Source organism: Centroberyx affinis, unplaced genomic scaffold (genome assembly GCF_046629955.1).
Source record: "Centroberyx affinis isolate AG114_WGS23_722 - 3 ecotype Tasmania unplaced genomic scaffold, CSIRO-AGI_Caff_v1 ptg001214l_1, whole genome shotgun sequence".
NCBI lineage: Eukaryota > Metazoa > Chordata > Actinopteri > Beryciformes > Berycidae > Centroberyx > Centroberyx affinis.
The window spans coordinates 118,716-137,999 of record NW_027279730.1 but is presented as its reverse complement, the minus strand read 5'-3'; the positions used below and the strand labels follow the sequence as shown (position 1 = coordinate 137,999).

The following is a 19,284-nucleotide window of genomic DNA, read 5'->3' as shown; positions in this document are numbered from 1 at the left end:
ACAAATCTCATCACTTTCAATCTAAGTCATTTACACAAACACAAGATCTCAAGTCAAGACTTTAGAAACCTTTTCAAGTCATCAGAGTACAAGTCAGAGTCAAGTCCCAAGTCACCAGAACCCAAGTCAGAGTCAAGTCCCAAGTCACCAGAACCCAAGTCAAGTCAAGTCCCAAGTCTTCTCTTCATGCAGCAAGTCAAGTCTCAAGCAGTTAAAACTGTAACTTGAGTCTGACTCGGTTATGAAATCGGTTTGTTAACACACATTCTACACACCTGCTGCTGTTCTGCAGGATGGAGAACATGGAGGAGAACATGGAGGAGAACATGGAGGAGAACATGGAGGAGAACATGGAGGAGAACATGGAGGAGGTGGTGGTGATGGAGGCTCAGATCAAGTGTCTGCAGGCTGAAGTCGCAGCGCTGCAGCAGCAGAACGAGGAGAACATGAGGGAACCGAGCAGAGGAGGCATGCAGGACGCTCTGTGAGTTCTGCCTTCTGTTACATTAACCAGAACCATCTTTAATGTGCCAGTCTGCACAGAAAATAGGTATTTATCAAATGTGTAGGCATTTATCAATCAACAATGATGAACCCCATATGTTCTCGATAGCTGTGTTTGTGCGCGGCCACATTCATTTACATAAAGACACGCCCCCAAACCGACCATATATGGTAAACCGCCTTCCCTTTATACGGCCATCTTACTTCAGCTCTGCGTTCAGCCCCAGCAAAACGTAGCAAAGAGTTTATTTAAAGGGAAACATCCTGTTGTGTTACGCAAGTGTTGCAACTACGGCAGCTGAGAAGGACATTCTTTGCGTTTTTTCCGAAGAATTTTCAGAGCCTGATGAAATCGGTTTAAATCCGTGTTTAATTCTACAAAACACACTCGATGTCACAGTCACTGCTCTCTCCGTCCAGAACAGCAGAAACATCCCAGTGGACTGAAGGGTTTGTGGAAACTGCTTCCTCATTATAGTGATCCAACATTTGCCTCATTTGCATTTCAGGATGACAAGGCAAACATTTCAGGTGAAGGATAATCCACTTCTTACCTTCAGACTGCGTTACCATCTATATGAGCTAATTATTGTATTATGAGTATTAGGCCTATCATTATTGCTGATCACTGTTGTTGTGATATGATATTGTAATATTTACCATTATATATTTAGAGGAGTAGAGTGGAGTAGAAAAGTTTATGAAAGTGTCTCTCCACATGGTTCATACAGCAAAAGATAGAAACATGTCTTCTAATCAGTTCAGTTGTTGCAGACACCAAGCTGCAGGACGCATTAGTAAAGGACTTTTGTTGATCCATTATGCGCACTGCCTTTTTAATACGGCGGGGTTTATATACACGTCGCTGCTGATTGGCTGACAGCTCTGACACGCCCACCAGACGAGAGACAACGGACCTCAAAGCCTCAAAGCGTTTCACAGCGTTTAGAGGAAACATGACGTTCAACCCGGAAACCGAAGCAGAACGGTGCGCACCGTATTCAGACTGAACGAGGCCCAGGCGTTGCCCTACTTCAGTTCTAAGTATTTCTGCCTCACTGTCTGTAAGCAACACCCTTAGCAACCACCTAGTACTAACTCTTCCTTTCACCTGGTGCGTTCCTCCGTCCTGCAGGAGGTATGTGTGCGGTCCGAGGGGAGGAGGGGCCGGAGGGGCCGGAGGGGCCGGAGGGGCCGGAGGGGCGGGGGTGCTGTCCCGGCTGAGGGAGGAGCTGCAGGAGATGGAGCGGGACCTGAACGCTCAGACCGAGATGAACGGCGTCCGGCTGAGCGGCTGCTCCTCCGAGACGCTGCGCTGCAGTAAGAGACCGGACCGCCACACATACTGTCACATGACTGTTTTCCCAGGATAATGAATTCATTCATATTGTTCCTGGAGATTTCTAACTCCGCTGCATCGCTCCTGACATGATACACAATATAGTCCTGCTCCTCTGATATCGCTGCACAGATTGATCATGTGTTTCTGGAGAGAGGGAGATCATTTTCTCTGGATCTCTGGTAGGAAACTTAGCCAAAAGTTTTCCACAGTTTCCCGACATCTTGATAGAAATGTTTGGAGGTGAGTTGAAACAATATTAACGGGGTGCTGCTGGTCCACAGGACAAAGATTCAAAGTAAGAAGTTGCAGCTGCAGCAGTCTGGGGGGTTTTCCTCTGACCAAGGCAGTGTTGCCGTGGAAACGTTTTGTTTTTTTGTTTTTTTGCTCAATGTCTTCTTTTTATTGGTATTTAAAATCATACAAAGTGCAATAAATCACAGATACAGTTGGATAAACTGTATGTTTCTGCTCCAACAGAGCCCCATCACTATTGTACCATTTAGTAATCAAACGGAATAGATTTCACAAACAATTACATGTACATATAAATAAAGTCAGTGTGACAAGAATCGTAGGTGAGATACAAAAAATAAAATAAAATTAAAAGATACAATAAACGATAAAAAAAAGGCAATAAAGAATTCTGCATCGGAGCTGTGGGAGTGCGGCTACAATTTTTTGTTTTTTATCTCGAGATAATGACATGAATAATTCCATATCTCGAAAACAGAGAAAATTAAGTCATTATCATGGGAAAACAGCATAAATGAAATGTATGAATACACAGTATGTCCTGACTAGGCTTCTGTAGGTTCACACTGCAGTCTGGGGTAACAGTAATGTCAGACAGTGTTGTGTTTGTCCAGCAGGTGGCAGCAGGCTGCAGCAGATCTGTCTCACCGGCTGCTGCTCTGAGATCAGCTTCCAGGTGGAGTTCACGCTGTCTGAGCTCCAGGTGAGTCGACACACTGAACCCAGACCAGCCGTTTATTGTTTATTGTTTATTGGGATCCCCCATTAGTTGCTACCGGGGTACCACAACATCAACACACTACATACATAGAACAGTCAACAACACGACCCTCATACCTCTCACCCAAAACCCAGAGAGAGAGAGAGAGAGAGAGAATGATTTATGTGATAAGAAAAAAACTTTCTACTATACAAATTTATCTCTAAAATTTTATCATTGTGTCTGTTTTTTTTCAAATTTTTCTAATGTTTGGTTTTGTTTGTGAAGCACTGAATAGTTTTCAGCCTCTCTGCCTCCACTTACATTTAATCAAATGAATTTCCCCTACGGGACCAATAAAGTTAAATCTTCTCTTAAATGAAACGATGAAAAGGGAAAGTCATCCTCTGGTTGAACTGTTCACGGCGTGTGACGGGGCGCAGGAGCGTCCAGGACTTTTCTTTCTATAAATGTATGACATCTCATTAGTTTCAGTTGGAATATGTGCCGCTCATTTAATAATATAATAATAATGTTCTTCAGTCCAACCAAACTGTCCAGCAGCACCGTTCACTGACCAGTGGAGCTGAACTGATCAGTCGATTGATCGATTACTCGATTGACAGAAAATTTAAGGAAGGACGACAAAATTTTAAGAATCACTTTGGGCTCTTGTAATTTGTAAATTGAAGTCATTCATATTGTGATTTTGGTTTATTTGGTTAATTGTGCAGCACTAACGCATAACAGAGGCGTGGACTCACAAACACCACAATGAATCACTTTATTCTGCAAGTCCAGTGAAGATCCAGGAATTGGATTGGAGTCTGGGTGAGTTGTCCAGTACATACTGACTAGGGCTGGGCGATATGGTTGAAATCAATATCACGATAATCATAAGGATTTTTCTCTATCAATATATATCACGATATGGTTCATGTATGCAAAATCATGTTAAATAATCAAATTAATGTTCATCTCATTGAACCGAATGGTAATGTTAGGTGTGATAAATAATATTCCTACCATACCTCATTTTATCAGAGTTTTTAAGTAAAATTTGCTTGTCATCATCAATATAGACAGCAGAAATGTGTCACGATATTAAAATATCTTCATATCACCACAATATGATTCCACTGAAAGATGATAAACGATAATATTGAATTATCGCCCAGCCCTAATACTGACACACATGGTACAGGACGACAGACCTGTGACACAGTGGTAAACTAGGGTCCGGAGGCCACCGGGGGTCCTGGAGGGGGCTGCAGAGGATCCCCAACAAAACCAGGAATAGTTTAATATCAAGTCCAACTCAAACCTGAGATATTCAGCTCAACTCTCACTGAGCGAGTCCCGGCCGCTCAGGTTTGAATCGCAGCCGGACGTTTAAACAGAAATCACTGAACTGAATAACTGAAATTTTCCCTGTAGTTTGTCAGTCGGTGTTATCGGCTCAGTGTGTCCAGAGGAATCAGACGCTGTGTTGTTCTGCAGGAGGCTCAGCGGTCCGAGAGGACGATCTCCGACCTGAACGTGGTGATGGACGGCGGCGACCTGCACGACCTCAGCGGCTTCCTGTCTGGGTGAGAACTCACACCGATCTGTTCTGCAGGCCCTAAACCCAAAATCACCCCTCAACTACTAGTGATGAGACCATATATCAAAATTCAATATATCTCAATACAAAATGTGTAAGTCTGTATGTTGTGTCAGGAACATGAATGGTGATATCAGCTCCGTCAGTCAGCAGAGCGTCAGTCAGTCAGCAGAGCGTCAGTCAGTCAGCAGAGCGTCAGTCAGCAGAGCGTCAGTCAGTCAGCAGAGCGTCAGTCAGTCAGCAGAGCGTCAGTCAGCAGAGCGTCAGTCAGTCGGCAGAGCGTCAGTCAGTCGGCAGAGCGTCAGTCAACAGAGCGTCAGTCAGTCGGCAGAGCGTCAGTCAGTCGGCAGAGCGTCAGTCAACAGAGCGTCAGTCAGTCGGCAGAGCGTCAGTCAGTCGGCAGAGCGTCAGTCAGTCGGCAGAGCGTCAGTCAGTCGGCAGAGCGTCAGTCAGTCAGCAGAGCGTCAGTCAGTCAGCAGAGCGTCAGTCAGTCAACAGAGCGTCAGTCAGTCAGCAGAGCGTCAGTCAGTCAGCAGAGCGTCAGTCAGTCGGCAGAGCGTCAGTCAACAGAGCGTCAGTCAGTCAGCAGAGCGTCAGTCAGCAGAGTGTCAGTTGGCAGAGTGTCAGCAGCACATTAACACTCACTCACATGGAGATAGTATGTTGGATAAAACCCAGGATTTATTTCTGCCTGGATCAGCAGCCAGAACAACAATCTGTTAAACAGTCTGGAGAAACTACTTCGTGATGCACAGAAAACCTGAGCGGCGCGTCCCGACTGATGTTGTCAGTTGTTAATCTGCTGCAGTGTGTCGGTGGTTCAGGAGGTCTGACTGTATTTAATATTCCATAATGGTGCTGTCTGAAGCTCGCTGTTTGAGTTCAGCTGAACAGGAGAGACCAGCTTCAGTCCTGCAGCTGAACCTCGTCACTCACACAGCCACATGTTCCCATTTCACTCTTTGTTGTCTTTACACAGAAATAACACTAATAGTTGTCTGAGGTTTAGTTACACTGATATTTAGAGTTGCAGTCCATTATATTTTTTTCTCTCTCTGTGTGGGAGAGCAGCACAGCTGGTGGAGAGACAGTGTTGTTGGCGTTTGAGACAAAATCTCAATCTGGAGCTGCTCCACTGACACTGAGGATCTGTGTCGCTTCATAATGTCTGACCTTTAAAGAGGCAGTAAGTCATGTATGACTTTATAAATAATAATAATGATAATAAATTGTATTTGTATAGCACCTTTCAAAACATAATTACAAAGTGCTTCACAACAGCAAAAATACAAACAGAATCCAACAAAATGACAATAAAATAAAAGCATTATAAAAAGAACATAAAAGTAAGAACAAACTAAAATAAAGTATACAAGAAGATATTAAAATAATAAAACAATAGAATTGATTATTCGACATACACAGCAATGAAGTAAAAGCGCATCTAAAAAATAGGCTGATATTCGATAATATCAAATAATGCGATATTTTGCAATATTCAATATTGTTTAGATCTCAATTGTGCAAACTTATAAACCTATCATTTACTAGTGGTAGGATAGTAAAAAAAACAAAATAATCAGTTAGTGGCATGGCAATGGCAAGTTCTTTTGAATAGTAAGATCAAATTTGAAATTTAAGTTAGAACTTATGAATTTGATGTAATTTACAAGAAATAAAACAACAAACCCCCCCTCCCGTTCCATAACAGAGCCTGGACCAGAAAGAGAGTTTTGAAAGCCAGAAATCTCAGCAGCTGGCCAAGTATCACTGAGTCACTGGTATTGATCATCAACCCTATCAACTGCACACATATTATCATCTGTTTGTGATATGGAGCAGTAAAATATTACTTCTTGCAACAGTAAGAACCTAATGAGAGTTTGGAGAGTTTCTGCAGAGTTCAGCTCCGGCTCAGATCAGGTTTCTGGTTTCTGGGACAGAGATGTTCATGTTGATTCCTGTTCATCTGTCCAGGGCAAAGTATTCTCTCCGCCTGTCTCTCCGCCTGTCTCTCCGCCTGTCTCTCTGCCTGTCTCTCCGCCTGTCTCTCTGCTTGTCTCTCTGCCTGTCTCTCTGCCTGTCTCTCTCTCCCTCATGACTCAGCCGCTCTGGGATTGTTGTTATTGAAGTGAGGCCATCGTTGACCTGTAAGAGTCAAAGATTATTCATTATATCAGACAGAGTGAACTCTCAGATTGATTATTCAGGCCTGACTCCCCCAGCAGACCGACCCCCCCCCCCCACTCACAGAGCTAGAATGGATAGAACAGGCATTGCCATTCAAATCAACACTTTTAAATAGCCATGTGGCTGCTACATTTAAGATGGCTGCCATGGGACTTTTAATATTGTTTTTCCCACAGCATCATGGAGCTGTAGACGACCAAAACAAATCACTGCTTACAACCATTGAGAACATTTTACACAAATTATGAGCAGTATCTTATTAATAAAAAGAGGTCTTAAAGCTCTGAGTGACTCTGGTAGAGTCTTGGCTCGTGTCTCTTCCTCCGTGATAAAACCCAAAATCAGTGATTCTGTGATCTGTTGCTCCGGTAGAGCAGACTGGAGAATTGTGTTTTTTTTCTCTCTCCATTCACTGCCATTGTCTGGAGGAACAGTCTGAAAATCACTTCTAGCACATAAAGCAGATTCTTGGCTGCTAAACTGGTCAGAAGTTGCCGGTGGATCTCTGTGTCCTCTCCCTCCCTCCGTCCCGGCTGATCAGACCTGCAGCTCAGGAGGAGCCGTTCTATCTGCTCTATATCTATGGCCGATCCACATCTGGATTGTGTGGTCCGGTCTGGAGAATCTACTGGCACACAGCAGATGGAAAAATACTGGAGATAATGATTCTGACACAGCCGCAGCCTGCGCCCAGTGTGTGTGTGTGTGTGTGTGTGTGTGTGTGTGTGTGAGTGTGAGAGAGAGAGAGAGAGAGAGAGAGAGAGGTTTACTCTCCAAATCAGACAGATATCTTTGTTAAAACAAACTAGTCTGAACTGTTGAAGCCCAAACACTGACGCTGTGGGTTTAGCTGGTCACACTTGTCATTTCCACATCTGATGTTAGTGTCTCTGCACTGAAGCCAGGAGGCGCAGGTCGCTTCAGTAAAGACGGGAAAATCACTAACAGTTGCTAGTGAGACTGTTTCTCCATAAGCTGATGAGCAGGGATACAGTAGAGCGTAAACCCAAGATTCAACATTCAGTCATTTTATTGCCATGTCAACATAGTTGTTTTTAAAAACGTTTTCTTTGCTTTTTATTGATTATTTTCTGAAAGTATAACTGGTAACACTTTACAATAAGGGTACATTAATTAAGGGTTAGTTAATGCCTAATAAGCATTAACTAACCCTTAATTAACAGTTAACTAATGTGTCTGGTAATCATTTACTAATGGTGTTCATGTTAACTATATTAATGTATACATTATTTAATAGTCATCTTTATAAACTATTAAATAATGTATAAATTAATACCTTAGTTAACATGAAAACCATTAGTAAATTACTCAGTTAATTGTTAATTAAGGGTTAGTTAATGCTTATTAAGCATTAACTAACTAACTAAGTTAATGCTTAATAAGCATTAACTAACCCTCATTAAGCATTCAGTGATGTAAATAGGTTTTCAATGTAGTGAGTCACCGGGACCCACAGGTGGTAATTTGAGTGGGTCCCCAATAAAATTTGTGTTTTTTGACAAATTGTAGTGTTACTTATCTGTATATATACTGTATATTTTTAACAGCAAAAGCACAGTTTTTCTGTTTGTATTTTTAACTTAATTTTACCTACTTTATATATTTGATTGCAATGTTTCAATGTTACACAGCTCTGTTTACACATTTCTTTATTCTAGTATATCTTTAATTGTACGTACACTTGCTTTGGCAATGTAAACGTATGTTTCCCATGCCAATAAAGCCCCTTTGAATTGGAGAGAGAGAGAGAGAGAGAGAGCGAGGAACATAAAACATTGTGATTTTCTCCACGCATGAAAAAAAACAACCGAGCCCGACCCGAGCCGAGCCCGACATACAGGTGTAACAGTCGCAAATATGCCTACTATGCTTTTGGAACATTGTTTGGTTGCAGTAACAGATTAAGTCACTGGGTGGCGCTCCTTGTTTTTTACTGAGACTGAGTTACAGCGACAGGTTGAGTAGCTCCTACCAACTACTCCCAGTCTACCCAATACTGACGTGGTCTCGCTCTGTCATGCTCCAGGAGTAACGTTAGCCTACTTCCCTAAAGCTAACAAGCACAAAGCTAATGTAAGCTAAGACAGGACCGAGCGTTACGGTCTGGGGTCCCGTCGGGTTCGGGTCGGGTCGCAGACCTCTAATGTGGAGGAAATGAAACGACTAGTTAGTGAAATCAAAGTCCTATGTTGCAAACAGAATTGGGCATTTTTATCTTGTGGCCATCCACAATGACATGAATCTATTTGAAGAAACATAGTGGCTGACGCACAGACATGTCAATCATGGCTTTTTTTCCCCGAATAATAACGAGCAACTTCAGGTAGAAGAAATATCTGTTTCCATCGCATTAGCCTATCTGTGCTTTCCCGAGTAACGGATTCGGATTCGGGTAAATCCCTACCTGCAATAGTTTGTTGGCCAGCAACATGTTTGATCTTTTTCTTTGGTGGCATTTTAAAACGTTTTCCTTTCACTCACTGAGACTGAACAAAACGGGAGATATGCATGAGATATATGCGCAGACGGTGAGAAAATCGCGGCTGGTGGATTTTTTTTTTTTCAACACGGTGCGTCTCCTGGACGGTAAAGCATCATCGGGTCGTCATCGACATGAGTGAATACAGCCTCCACCTGAGTTTATTTACCAATTACCAAGTTTGTAGCATTGGATGCAGGCCCAGCGAGGGCATGAAGTCTCTCCCGCGATGATTGAGACTATTTTCTAGGAAAAACTGGGGTGCGTCCCCTGGACTCGTCGATAGTGAGTTTACTGCGTCCTTTCAGATTTTAAGGCGTCAGAGACGCAGGACGCGCAGCTATTTACATCACTGAGCATTAATTAACCCTTATTAAGCATTAACTACCCCTTAACTTAGTGTACTCTTATTGTAAAGTGTTACCGTATAACTGTTTGTGTCTGTAGTTGTTTGCCTAAGGAGGATCAGTATGTATTATATTATAAGTGTTAAAGACAACTCACCGACTACGATTCAGACTGTGAGATCCTATTTCAGGTTTTTTTTTCAGGACTGGTAGATACTGAAAAAATGATTTTCCCTTTTTCAGGCTGTTTCATCTGATTTAGTGTCAGATGAAGCCGAGAGGCTCAAAACTATTCATTTCACAAGAAAAAAGCAAAAAATTAGCACAAAAAAAAAATAGACAAATAATACATTTGGATTGTAGAAATATGTTTTTTCCTATCCCATAAATAATCTTGCGACCCCACAAAATGATGTTGCGACCCCCAGGTTGAGAACCACTGCTCTAGCAGATAGACAGGCTAGAGACCTACTGCAGTCCCTTGACCAGAGGTTGACAAACTGTCCTGCTCCCTCTCACTTTGATATTAAGGTGGAATTAGTGAACTTGGCCTTTAACTGCTGGATGCTGCTGATCTGTTTTGTGGCTCATGAGAATCTGGTCTAAACTGCTGATATAAACTGGGCGATATTCCATAATATCAAATATTGCAGTATTCATGAAATATCGCTATATATTTGATATCATATATTTGATATTATCGAATCAAATATCAGATATTGCGATATTCCTTAAATCCCCATCGGGTTGATAATCATAACAGCTGAATAGGTGCACAGAATAAAAGCAACAGCAGGATTAGGTGACTTTGATAAGGTAATTAAAAAGTACCTGACAATTTTGAAATGTGTATACAGTATGTAATGTGTATTGATGTTAGAGCTGCCACGGTTACCGCATTACCGTGGTAACGCAATCACATCACGTCCACCGCAGAGTCAAGCTGATCACCGCTTCACCGCTTTTTTTTCTTTTTTCATTTATTTTAGGGCTATTGTTTTTGTTACAATTTTTGCTTGTAAGTTATGTAATCTGAAATAAATGCAATACTATTTTTTAAATAATAATAATAATTATTATAATTGTGTAGCCTATTTTCTTCATGCCATGTGTTCAAAAGTTTCCACTCACAGTTGTGCAGTTAACGTTCTGATCGGAGAACATCGTGCCACCCGGAACGTGCTTTACGCTACCTTGGCTACGGAAAGTTTTCGCTTCAAATCAGGCTGAAAACATGGATCTTGTAGCGAAACCCAACCTGACTTCTCCTGTTTGGGAACATTTTGGCTTTGAGCCCGATGAAGAGGGAAAGCCAAAGAATTTGGACGAGGCAGTGTGCCGCATCTGCAGCAAGAACATCAACGTCATGCGAGGAAACACGACAAATCATCGCATCGCATCTTAGGACCGCTCATCGCCCGTTATACGATGCAGTGAAAGGTGCCGAGCCGGGACTGCGAGGCGTTTGCCAGAGTGACTAAATACAACCGGGACAGCAGCAAGTGGCGAGAACTTAGAACAACTGTAACACTGTTCTGAGGTTTCAATAATTTTTTTTAATGGCGGTTACTGCGACGGTTTGAATGGCTTCGCTAACTTAATCAATACCGCGGCAGCTCTAATTGATGTACATAAAACATGTAATTTATAAGAAATAAAATGCCAAAACATTTTTTAATAGTTTTGGTATTGTTGTTGAGACAAACCGGATGGATCCGGATGACAGGAGGTCCAGTTAGTCCAGTTAGTCTGGACCAGGTTTACTGAACAGGACTGGAACAGAGAATGCTGCTCTTCTGTCAGCCAGGCTGATTACAACACTCTAGTCCTCCTGTCATGTGAGGATCCAACACTAACAGATCCCCGACCCGGTTTGACTCGCAGCCTGATCCAGCCTGTCAGGGTTTCTGTCAGCACAGTCTGTCTTTCCTGGTCCGAGCCAGGCTGATACTCCAGAGCCAAGCTGTGTTCAGGTCAGCAGCAGCAGAAGAGGAAGGAAGTTAAAGGGGAAATTCACCTTGAAACCACCGCAGCATGTACAGGGAAAAGTGCAGGGCTCCTACACAGGTCTGGAAATGTACGGAAAAAGAATCAGGTATTTTCCAGGTCTTGAGAAGTTTGCAAATCGCACAAAAAAGTTTGGAAAATTATGGAAAAATATTGGTATAATGTTCCGATGTACATGCAACTACACATTGGCTGCTGCTTAGACCCTTGTCATCTCAAATATTCTGGTATTTGTCACTGTGAAAAATGATCTTCATCATCCATGGAGTGGTAAGGCTGTTAGTACGGACAAGACGACTATCTATGTAAACTATATTGAAGACCAAAATTTTCAAATCATGAAAATAAGGTGTGGAAAAAGTATGGAATTTTAAAATTGGAACTGTAGGAACCCTGAAAGTGAAAAGTATTGGGACACTGACGTAAAATTAGTTGTTTTTGCTGTGTATTAGGGATACTTGTATTTCAGATGTTAAGATGAATATGAGTATTTTTTCCCCACGGTGCAGCCGAGGGCATCACGAGTCAGTCAGTCAGTCAGTCAGTCAGTCAGTCAACGCTTAGTGAGATGATGCGCTTCATCAGTTGGCCTCTAGAGGGCGTTTTTGACTGTGACCGTACCAATGCTTTTCACTGTAAATGCCTGATTCTGCTATTGTGATATAATTTGGGTTACATGCAGCACAGCCTTTTCTCTCAAATCTTTTACAACTTGTCCAAGAAGAGTGAAAAATACAATATGACAGTACTTAGGATTGGCTCGCTTTAAAAGATTTTCTCCAAGTGAGTCTTGATGAGATTCATCAGATGCCGATGTAAGGACATCCAGGCTGAACTGTCCAAAATGACAGGAAAACACCTCAGTGCTGCCAGGCAAAAACCATGTTAACTGCGAACAGCGCATGGTGCAGAAATGAAGGAAAGAACGCTTCTTTTCACATTGACAACCGTGTATTTTTAAAACTCTACAATGGGGTTTCAACCAAGTGACCAAAACCTCAGATCTTGAATCTCGATTCTGAAGCAGCAGCAGTTCCTCTAACGTCCGCGAGAGTCCGGCTCCAGAAAGACTCCAAACCGCCCAACTAATGATAAAAATATAAAGTCAATACAGTTTCTCCACCAGAGGTTTTGGTCTCAGCAGCTAATTTCACTTCTTCTAATGTGTGTCCTTATGGAGATTTTCAAAATAACTGTCATTAACAGATATAACAAATAAAACGCGGGGATGTTTTCCGAGTGACTGACAGGTCATCGATTACGGGCCAATAGCAGGCGGAGCTGCGGCTCTGCGGATGACCCAAACTCCGCCCCCTCCACCTTGGCTCCGCCCTCTGCCTCGCTTTGTTTGCTCCGGCACCAAAAAATGTCAACATGGCGGCGACCATAAACACAATCTGCAGGCTTCAGAACGGCCCTTCATTAGCCAGTGGGTGACGTCACACTCACTGCTACAGTACATCTGTTTTTACGGTCCGTGGTTTCAACATGTATCATGAGCCCAAGAGTCATGAATTTCACCAAATACATAAATGACCATTTAAAAACACTCAAACTGCAGATTTGTGCATTATTCCATGACAGCAGTGACATGTGAATTCAGTTCTGGGGCGTAGAGAATCAGAGTTTCCAGGCCTTGGATCCAGTCCAGACTCCAGAGAAAATGCTCCTCCTCAGACCAGAGTGTGAACATTACGGCTTTCTGAAGGCCAACACCGATACAATACTTATGGGACGCTTCTGCCAGAAGACGATATTTTGTGCTGATGTTCACGATCTCTAAAGGGGCATTAAGTGCGTTTTTTTTCTGCCCCACATCCCAAACAGACCATAATATCTCTGTGGGGGTTGATAGCGTTGTTGATGAGTATTAATGACTCAGTGATTACTTGGCCAGCTGCTGCCATTTCTGGCTTTCAAAACTCACTTTCTGGCCCCGACTCTGTTTTGAAGAGACTTTGACTTGTTGGAGGAGAGAACTTCCATCAAAGTTGTTGCAGTTCCTGCTGGTTTCCAATAGAGGTCGATAAAGGTAATAGATTACTTAATGCCCCTTTAATTGTGACCATTTTCATGTAAAAACCAAAGCAAAACCAAAACAACAAAAAAAAAAAACTAAAATCAAAGTATTCAGTGTTTCCCAGGAGTTTTCGTCTTTTCAGGGCGGAAAAGCCCAAAACTCAAAGTGTCTCATTAGAATCAGTTCAGGTTCAGGTCTTCCTATAGACAGCCAGTGTAGTAGTGATCAATTCTACATTAAATATGTAATCAGTCAAACTGCATCGTATCCATTAGATCACACTGGACCAGATCCCATTTTAATAAAAGGACAATATCTGACCAGATATCAGTCTAATCGTATACAGAGCCACTCCTCCACCAGACTCTCTCTCTCTCTCTCTCTCTCTCTCTCTCTCTCTCTCTCGTCCCAGAGTAGAGTTGGTAGTGGTCCATTATTTGTGAGGGTGCTGCCATGTTTCCATCAGCTCTGTGTGGAATAACAGCCGTCTGGAAACTTCACCCGGCTGCCGTCTAGCCCCGGGCCCCCACGGAAAACTCTGGAAAGCCTTTAACAAAATGTCCCAGGCTCACCCAGCCTGAGTGAGGGGCTGGACCAGACCAGACCACACCAAAACAAAGCACATTGCATCTTTTTTGGTATTTGGTATTGGAAACACCTCTTTCAATATAATGTCTCTGTCCTTGTTTTATGCTGGGGAGTTCATGCTTAGGATTTGATCTGGTTGAATAAAAATAGATTTTCTCAGACATAACTTGTAGTCCAGGGATCTCCACAGCACAAAAAAAACCTTCCCTCTGATTTAAAAATGTGCAGCCTCATGCAATATTATTGCTTCTAAATTACATAAAATGTCTAGCCTAATAATAATAATTATTGCTATTATTATCATTCATTTCCTAGACATTTGATCTTACTATTCAAGCATTGGAGGAAACAATGGCGATATTCACAAAATATCGCCATATTCAATATTATCGAATATGGCCTACAGCAGGGGTCGGCAAGTAAGTTTGGCCTCGGGCCAAATTTTTTCCAAGCAACTGAATGGTGGGCCAAAACATAATATCTTGGACACAACCTTTTTTTCTACCCAACAAAACTTTTTTTTCCTAATCTATACTATTATATATTGTACAAAAGAGTAATTTAAGAAAGTTATTTGTTTAAAATAAAGTAACTTGAATTTGCTACAGACTGTTATTAGTGTGTTATTACTGCTTTGTCTCCTGCTCCACTCTGTGGCTGCGTTATAAAACAGCTTATAATAGTAACCTGCTGATAATGTGACTGCTGTCTTTAATCACCGACAGACTGTCTTTTAAGACATGAATGTGTGTAAATCTCATATTTCCCCTCTCCACACAGTTAATAATAAATGTGTATCATTTCCATTTTGAAAATGACTACTTCTTTGAGCCTAACTAACGTATTGTAATAATTATTTTATGGACTCAGGATTGGATATCCGACGTACGTTACTCTCGCGTTACATCGTTACCCGCGTTATTGTGCGGGAGGTTACATTGTGTGCACAGAGACATTAGCAAAACATTGATAGCTAGCAAGACAAAATGTCACTGTCAAAAGCAATGAAAAGAAAAGTTGACAGCGAAGGTAGGACGTACAAAGAAGAATGGAAAGAAAAGTATGCATTCATCTTACCTGATTTTATTAACGCCAAACCAGTCTGTCTAATCTGCAACGAAGTTGTTGCAGTTTGCAAGGAATATAATATACGACGGCACCACGACACAAAGCATGGCAAGATCAGAGATTTTCAGTGTCATCTGGCGGGCCAGATACTATTACAGGCGGGCCAGTTTTGGCCCGCGGGCCGCTAGTTGCCGACCACTGGCCTACAGTATATCTCGCCCTCTAGAGAGTGAGATATAGGCAGTGTGGCAGTATTATACACAACAGTATCACATGAGTATATGTGTCTGAAACATAGATCCAGCTAGGTGGCAGATCTTAGCTGGCAGAGACAATATCGATAATATAATGTAATTAATGTTAGCATACATAAAATGTAATGTACTGGTAACCCATTGTTCAGTAACTGAACAAGGGGGTTTGGTGATGTTGGTTTGATCAACTGTTTACAAATCTTGTGTTTTCTTCTTTCTTCTTAAGTATTTTCCCCCTAAAATTCACCAGAAATAATCATTGTTAGAGCCATTTATACAATAGAAGCATTGTTGTAAATTATTTAGATTTGCTGTATTTGATTTGCTAAGGATAATAAGCAGTTCCACAGTCTCATTGCAGTATGCTTAATTAGGACCAATAATGACCGCAGCCAGCCCTGGCTTCTGATTGGTTAAAATGTATAACTTGTTAGATAGTTTAGTTGAAACTATGGAGCCCTGAGAGCGCGCTAGTTTTTGACCGTGTTTACCGTGTGCGTGCTTATTGTTCTTGCCGTGCTTACCATACTTATCATCCTTGTGTAGTAAGTTTTTATTTTGTACTTAAAGAAGAAAGTGTTCAGTAAACGGTTAAAATGAAGAACATGGACTACAGAGTTTTATTGAAGCACGTGTCAACTACATGCTTGGACTCTACAGCTTAAGTGGGCATTAGACAGAGCCACACTAACAATCATTTCACAACTGTTCTTTAAAAAACATCTTGGTTGGTGTTCTCGGGGTCTACGCATCTCAACCCTGCTGTTTGTTGTGTTAGCTTATTCGAAATAGTCTGTTTTTTCCTGTTAACCTATTCTGAATAAACTGTTTTGTTTCTTTTTAATTTCTTCAAGTTCCAGGTAGAAAAGTCTTAAATATCTTAATTTTTTTGTCTTAAACTTGGAGATTCCCTGGTTTGTTGTATTGTTTCAGAGTGGAGAAAATATTTTGATTTGATTTTATTAAGGATCCCCATTAGCTGGTGCCATAGCAACCAGCTAGTCTTCCTGAGGTCCACATAAAACACATACAAAAACAATCACAAATAAAATCATACAATTGCCAATACAAAAACTAAAAACCAGAACTCAACACACAATAGATAATAAACCAACCAACAAATGATGCAATAATCAGAAATATGATGAGAAATCACTAATTACAAATAAAAATAACAAATAGGACAGCTGAGATGGCATACAAAACAAAACATAACCAAACAAAACATACAAACAACACAGCCAGCCAAACAAATTACAGTCTTAGATAAAGTTTGAGTTTCTTTTTGAAAGCCGATTTACTGCAAATGCAGCAGAAATATCGAGGCAGGTTATTCCAGAGAGATATTGATCTGTAAATAAAAGATTGCAGTAAAACAGTAGTTCTTGGATGTGGCAGTACAAGCTGACCATTGCTGGACCCTCTAGTGTTACGATCATGCAGTATCAGTATTACTGGAAACAAATTGTTCCAACAAGAAAACAGGAGTTTTACTACTAATGACTGACTTGAACAATACAAGTATATTAAATGACAACCTCTTCTCAGCTGTAAATTGGATGGAGGAGGGACCTGCTGCTGTTCTTCAGTGTGATATGATGCGTCATGTTGTGTAGTATTGTAATGTACTGTTTTGTATGATATTGCATTCTGTTGTAATGCATTATGTTTTGTTGTTTCAGAGTGGAGGAGAGCCGGGACCTGCTGCTGTTCTTCAGGACTCTCAGGAGATTCTCAGAGAGATGTAATGACCGGCGCAGAGCGTTCCAACACTTCCAGGTAAGAGACCTGCACACTGGAACCGGATTCGAACCGGCAACCTTATCGTCACATACCAGCTAACTAGCTGCCTATGGAGTGCGAGTGGCTTGTTTTCCGTCACTACCTCTTTTAACTTAATCTGGGGAAAACTGATCCATCAGTCAGTGTGGGGGCGGACAGGCCTGCTGGAGCTGGAAGGGCAGCTTCAGGTTGGATTTAACCTTTGACCCCTCCTGGGTTTCATCTTGCTCTGACCTCATCCATCAGTTGACGGGCCTGGTCATCTTGTCCAATTTAGAGATCAGGGGGTCCTCAGGTTAGGGATTAGGCCGACTCCACAGTGGCTTCTATGCAGAAAGTTGTCCATTTCAAAATATCAGCAAGATCGTTACACTGGATTTACTTTCATGACGAGCTTCATGGGACCCCATTTTGATTTCAGGAGACCCAACATGGGGTCCCAACATTCAGGAGACCCAACATTTGATGCAAATACAGATGCTATATGTAAAAATGGCAAATCAACGGTTGTTTTTTTTTTAAGGCTTTTTAAGGCTGTTGTGTCTAAACTGTAAATAGGTAAGTAGACAGATAGAGCTACAGTCTGATGAGAACATAGAAGGGTAATGCACTGAGTGTGAATTAGCGGGGGCAGGGTAAATATCAAGGTGTGACTTTATTGAAGAGGCAGCAGTAAAATGTCAAATTGTAAATCAAGCTGCAGAAGCAATATGGAACCCATTCTCCTGTTTACTTGGAGAATGTAATATTGACTGCTGCCAAGTTGGCCGGGCCAAAGGAATAAGATTAACCCACATTTTCCATATTGGCCTGTGTGCTCTAAACCTTTAGATATTTGCTTGACTTGCAGTTTCTGGAATGTTATTATGGAAAAACGTAATTCCCATTATAACTAGTTTGCTGTGTTGTGGGCAGTGTCTTATATGTTGATTTCCATGCTTTAATGGTCCGTAGACATGAACATATACTTAAAAGAATATACAAGTAAAAAATAGAAACCAAAGAGTTCACATACAATACAGGCCAGGAATATTAACATTTTTGTTGACAGTCCACAGTGGCTGGTAGATCACAAAATTAACCAGAATCAGTCAACTAAGTTTGAAAACAGACTCCAAAAGATGGTTAACTACCAATTACAAACCACAGAACAACATTTACCAGCATCTCCACATTAGTGTTATATAAGACTCTGCACACACAAACACACACACTCTACAGTCTCACAAAACAACACGATGACTGTCAACATTTTATCAGCTGTTCCAAAAACTGTTGCACATGGGGAAAGGTGTGATGCAGTTGGTGTTTTTTTTTGTTTTTTCTGGCATTTTTCTTCTTTATTGGATAGTTCAAAGTAGAAGGAGACAGGAAAGATTGAGAAAGTAAGAGAGGAATGGCATCAAAGCGGCAAAGGACCTGGGCCGGATTTGAACACATAACGTCACGTTTACATGTTATGCGTGTTAGCCCACTGAGCCACCAGCATGCCCTGCAGTTGGTGTTTTTTTAATAAATGTATTTCTCATGTGCAACGTAGGGCGTTTTCACACCTGCGCTTTTAGTCCGGTTAAACTCTGGTTCGTTTTCCCCCTTGGTGCGATTCGTTTGGTCAGGTGTGAACACAGTCATCACACTCGGGTGCGGACCAAAACAACCGCACCGAGACCCTTTAGAGGAGGCGGTCTCGGTCCGGTCCCGAACGAACTCTGGAGCGGTTCGTTTGTGGTGGGAACGTGATCCGACCTCGATCCGACCCAACTACCAGCTGTACTCAGTTTACTCTGCAAGTTTGAGCTAAACGGCTCCTGTAGTGTAGGTAGGTAGAGCAGGTACAGCAGGTAGAGCAGGTACAGCAGGTACAGCAGGTAGAGCAGGTACAGCAGGTAGAGCAGGTACAGCAGGTACAGCAGGTAGAGCAGGTACAGCAGGTACAGCAGGTACAGCAGGTAGAGCAGGTACAGCAGGTACAGCAGGTAGAGCAGGTACAGCAGGTACAGCAGGTACAGCAGGTACAGCAGGTAGAGCAGGTACAGCAGGTACAGCAGGTACAGCAGGTACAGCAGGTACAGCAGGTAGAGCAGGTACAGCAGGTACAGCAGGTACAGCAGGTACAGCAGGTAGAGC

The 19,284-nt window shown here is 42.0% G+C and overlaps 1 protein-coding gene across 1 annotated transcript; it reads left to right on the top strand.

Annotated features, from left to right (window-relative positions):
- The first annotated feature begins 299 nt into the window (after positions 1–299).
- On the top strand, positions 300–17,457 carry LOC139648490 (centromere protein P-like). The gene is made up of 7 exons (XM_071524629.1): positions 300–484; positions 1,388–1,492; positions 1,640–1,824; positions 2,716–2,801; positions 4,299–4,387; positions 17,058–17,154; positions 17,404–17,457. Exons 1-7 carry the CDS (start codon positions 303–305, stop codon positions 17,455–17,457), a joined length of 798 nt encoding a protein of 265 aa, XP_071380730.1. The 5' UTR covers positions 300–302.
- Positions 17,458–19,284: the final 1,827 nt, after the last annotated feature.